Source organism: Melanaphis sacchari, unplaced genomic scaffold, assembly GCF_002803265.2.
Source record: "Melanaphis sacchari strain LSU unplaced genomic scaffold, SCAv2.0 Contig37_pilon_pilon, whole genome shotgun sequence".
Classification (NCBI taxonomy): Eukaryota; Metazoa; Arthropoda; class Insecta; order Hemiptera; family Aphididae; genus Melanaphis; species Melanaphis sacchari.
Genome location: NW_020271239.1, coordinates 235,826 through 240,640, shown reverse-complemented (window position 1 = coordinate 240,640; position 4,815 = coordinate 235,826). Strand labels below are relative to the sequence as shown.

At 22.5% G+C, this 4,815-nt stretch overlaps 1 protein-coding gene across 2 annotated transcripts; it reads right to left on the bottom strand.

The window, feature by feature from the left end:
• Positions 1-286: 286 nt before the first annotated feature.
• Positions 287-4,324, bottom strand: LOC112597129 (oxysterol-binding protein-related protein 11). 2 transcript variants are annotated; one of them, XM_025343058.1, is made up of 5 exons: positions 4,066-4,324; positions 3,800-3,982; positions 1,839-2,036; positions 1,617-1,770; positions 287-552 (listed from the first exon to the last, which is right to left on the bottom strand). In XM_025343058.1, exons 2-5 carry the CDS (start codon positions 3,932-3,934, stop codon positions 350-352), a joined length of 690 nt encoding a protein of 229 aa, XP_025198843.1. In that variant the 5' UTR covers positions 3,935-3,982; positions 4,066-4,324; the 3' UTR covers positions 287-349. The 2 variants fall into 2 exon arrangements, with proteins under 2 accessions (XP_025198843.1, XP_025198844.1); XM_025343059.1 differs by having other exon boundaries at positions 3,800-4,038; positions 4,101-4,324.
• Between the last annotated feature and the right edge of the window lie 491 nt (positions 4,325-4,815).

Here is a 4,815-nt window from a genome sequence, read left to right as displayed (position 1 = left end):
ACAAAATGAACCAACCAATTGCAAATTTAAAATACATTATTAACATACATTTATATATACCTTATCAAAGACCTTTAAAACTTTTGATTCACTTTAATGAGATTTCAAAAACTAATTATACCTTTTGTCACTAGAATTAAAAACTTATGACAAATTTATGAATGATTAAATATGTAATAATAATAATACAATTTAGGTACATAAAAATAGAAAAAAATACACTCATAAATAACAATAAATTTTTAAAAATTCAATACTATTATAAATAATCAATTATAATCAATGGAATATATATAAATCACGGTATAAAATTAAGAGAGAAACATGATGATAACTTATTTTTTATTAGTTATGTATTTGTATGTGATTTTTTTTTTGAATGTGTAGTTGAGGAAGACTGCTTAGAATTCAAAAATGAATAAGTTCGAATGATTGGTTGTTCTATGCTCGAATGTTGTAAAATCTTATAACAGTTTTCTAATGCGCACATCATTGACTGTGATGTTGCTTTTATTATTAACAAATCTGGATCAGTATTCCTTAAGCGTGGACCTATTGTTTAAAATAAAAATAAAAATTAATTATTATTATTACAAAAGAAACAATTTACTAAAAATATATATTAATATTTATTATTTGATAAATTATTATAAAAAATATATTATATAATTTTATGTTCTATTTTTATAAAATACTGTATTAAATTATAACAATGTACAAAGAACAAAAAATATATTTTCACAATAATTGGATGGAAATATTTGTAATGAAAGTTGGAAGATGCAATTATTGATATAGTAGTTGTTGCAATTTTTTATAATTACCAAGTACAATTATAACTAGTAAATAATAAAAGAATATTTTATTTTCAATTATTCCTGTGAGTTTGTGTAATATTATTTTATTCACTAAAATGTTCTTAGGTATACCCACATGTTGTATCCAGATATATTAATATAACAAATTTGTGTTCAATAATATCCATTTTATGTTATTATTTACAATATTACAGTACATTTATTTTTTATCAAATTTTATAAGGATTTTTATTAAATTATTTTTTCTTAAATTTTAATTTTAATGCTTTTATTCACAAAAATAAAAATTTAAAAATACTCATAGCTGGTTTTAAAATTAAAATAGCGAAAAAATTCAACAAACACAAATAATATCTTTACTTTTAAATTTAAATTTATAATAATATCACATGTTATCTGACCACTGAAATATTTTAAGCTAATAAAAAAAAAAAAAAAACAGGAAACAACAATAGTATACCAAATTACTCAATTCAGAAAAATCTATGCTGTCAGTTTTTTTTTACATAGTAATTGCAGCATTATAATACATCAAATTTTTGTTTTTATTTCCCATTAACATTCATAATTTTTCTGATTGTTAAAAAGATAAAATCTACAATATCTAGGTATCTATAATTAATAACTAGAGGTAGCATATTAATAATTTTAAATGAACCAAAAATTATATTAAAAATCTAAAATAGAAATTAATTTAAATTGTTTTAAAATATTTAAAATGTCTTGAATTTGTACATGAAATACCTTAATATACTATTAAACATAAAAAGAAACCAGATTTTAACTGCAATAGCTAACCTTGAGATGGTAGCTTCTCTATAACACGAGCCATGTCAATAAAGTTGTTTTCAGCTTGAGATAAATATTGTCGTGCATTGGCCAATGATCTTTTAACACCACTTGGGCAAAAATCATACACACAACTTGTTCGTGAATATTTTTGTACATTTTTCTATAAACAAAGAAATAAGTTACAAAATTGATTTGAATAAATTATTTTAAAGTTTATCTATTAAATACTTGGGAATGATATTCTGCAGCAGCTCTTAAACGATTTACCCAATCTTGTCTAGCTCGTGCATCAACCGCTCTTAGCTTGTAACATTCACCATTCCAAGAATTTACAGAAAATGTGTTTGAATCTTCATCACTTGGGGATACAACAGCAGATTCCAAAAATATAAATCCCCGTGGTTGTTGTTTTGTATCATTTTCACTCTGCATAATAAAACAATATCATTTTAATAATTATTTTAAAAATATTATATATATTTCATAATATATATGACTATATTTTTTATGTAGGTTAAATTTATGTTTGTTTAAATAAACGAGTGAAAACATACAATTGTTTTTTGTAGTATATTAGTTAGCAATTAGCATACATTAGTATGAAATATAAAATAGTAAATACTATTTATTTGAAGCAAATTAATTTATTATTAATCGTTTTAAATTGAAACTAACAAAAACATGAGTTTTATCCTTCAGAATAATATTTAAATTCAATCAAAATAGAGATTTATAGGTGCATAATTTTGTATTTATATTTAGTGAGTAGTTTTATAAGTTATAACATTAAGAAATTATTTTGATTTTTGAATAGGAATCATGTTTTTTAAATGTTATAAGCCAATATACAGCATGTATAACCATTAATCAATTATATTTGTATGTGTTAATGGAAAATTTATATTATATTAAATTGTAAAATTGTTTAAATTGATTTTTATAAATTAAATTAAATATTATAATTTTTACTTAGTTATACTCTTATATATACCATAACCACCATGATTTCTGAAACAGGTATTAAATTAAATTTACCAAAATTAAATTATTAAATTAAAAATTAAAATCTAAAACGAATAATCATAACTAGGGATGGGCCGATATCGGTGGTATTGGTTTTATTGGTATCGGTTTTTTTCAAAACCAATACTTCAACCGATACGAAAAAAAAAATTATCGATAGAATCACAATTTACAAATGCACGGGTATAGTATAATATTAAGTACTTTTATTAACTATACAAATTACAAGTACTTTTTGATGTAATTTGTTATTTAACTATAACATTATTATTTATTTATATTATTTTATATTTTTATATTTATTAACAAAAATGTATAGTGAAGGTTTATTTATGTTTATTGTTAATTATTATTCATAATTATGATTATTTTTAAATCTGTAATATATATTGTATTATAGCTTTAAAATATTAAAGACTGAAATAAAAATAAACATTAAATAATCATTTATTACCATTAATTATCAATATTTTTACTTTTCTAGGTAAAATTAAATTTTATAATGTTAATAAAATATATTAATGATAAATAATAAAAAAAATTAATTAATTAATAGTTTGTATTAATATTTATAGGCATTTTTAGAAGTACTTGTCTATCAAGAAATTGAATAATCATAAATTTAAAATAATTTTTTCTTAAAGTATATTTTATTTTTTATTAAATTAACATATTATTTTTATAGGTCACATAAAAAACTGAATAATTTATTGTTTATAAAAATTGTATAGACAAATTAATTCTCAAGACTAATCAAGCCATTAACCATTAAATCTTGTATAAGAGGGACCATTAGTCAACTACTGTTTCATTAAATATTTAAAAAACTTTCATGCGGCGTGACATATCATAAATTCATAAAGTAAATTATGATTTTTTACTCAGCCATGTTGTTTCAAAACTTAATAAATTTGCATAAATGTCTTAATATTAATATATTGACCTATAAAAAAATTAAGTGGTGTTATATTTTAATAGTAATATATTTATATGAATAATTTAATGCAAAATAATTTCAAATGATTTTTAAAATTGTTGACCAAAAATGTATAATAATCTAAGTTTAAGATTTTAAAAGATAAAAAGCCTAGGTGATATATTAAGTACACTCGTATAGTAAATAGTATTACAATATAATATAATATTACGTATAGCTATGTGCTTACCAAAAAGTAACTTAGCGTTCCTTCTCTTGGGTCCACTATAAACCACCTGTGTTGCCATCCTTTGACTACATTTGTGTATTTGTACAGTTGTCCTTCTTGAATTTGGGACAAAAATTCCATGCCACCAGTGTCCATTACTTAATACACTCGTTGTGTAGGATCGGATAATATTATCAATAACGGCTGGCCGGTCAATACCAAAAAATGTTAGGATGTAAACTTATAGACACCTATAACGTCTATAACAATTTTTATATTATGATTACCTATTATTTGTTCGCATCAAATTTTAAGCACGTACGGGCGTGGTGAGAACAGTCACTTTTAAAATTGCTTAAGTACACTTGCAACAGTACGGACGTATTGCGTTATAAATTTTAAAAACGTAATCGCTTCGTTAGCTAATAACTATTAGATTATTATTATTGTTGTTGCTAGTTGTTATTTCGGTTTATTTGTTATCGCTAATTCAAAGTTTCAGTCAAAACCCGATTATTGATCGCAGCAGTTCATTGTAAACGCTAGACTGATAACAATGATAACATAATAATTAATAATACTAATAGTAACAGCGATAATACAAAATTGTTTGGCCCTTGTCCAAAGTCGTCGTAAAAGCAAAAAATATTGATAACAACATTCCCGATTTTCTGACCTTACCTCCATAGCATCGTCCTTATAGTTACTAATTTCAACTTTTCACTGAACTAGGTAAAATTTAGAATGTACCAGGTACCTACTTATACAATTAAGTACAACTTACATTTGTGTTCAGTTAAAGGAAGATTTAAATTCGAACAAAAGAGTGGCTTAATAGTACCCTAGTGACGAAGTAAAAATAATGACTAATGATGATCGATCGTATTCGATTAAGTCAATACAGCTTGATTTTTAGGATTTTTTAGATATCTTTACTTATTTAGAAATTCTATATTACTTTCCAAAATAATAAATTTGAAATTCTTTTTTGAAAAATGTAATTATAGAACGAATAATAATTTATTAATATACCTAAT

Coding starts and splice junctions, on each gene's coding strand:
- LOC112597129 (XM_025343058.1), bottom strand. CDS start 3,934: ATGGACACTGGTGGCATGGAATTTTTGTCCCAAATTCAAGAAGGACAA. Junction 2,037..3,799: donor GAACGCTAAGTTACTTTTTG/GTAAGCACATAG, acceptor TTTATTATGCAG/AGTGAAAATGATACAAAACA. Junction 553..1,616: donor AGAGAAGCTACCATCTCAAG/GTTAGCTATTGC, acceptor TTTAAACAATAG/GTCCACGCTTAAGGAATACT.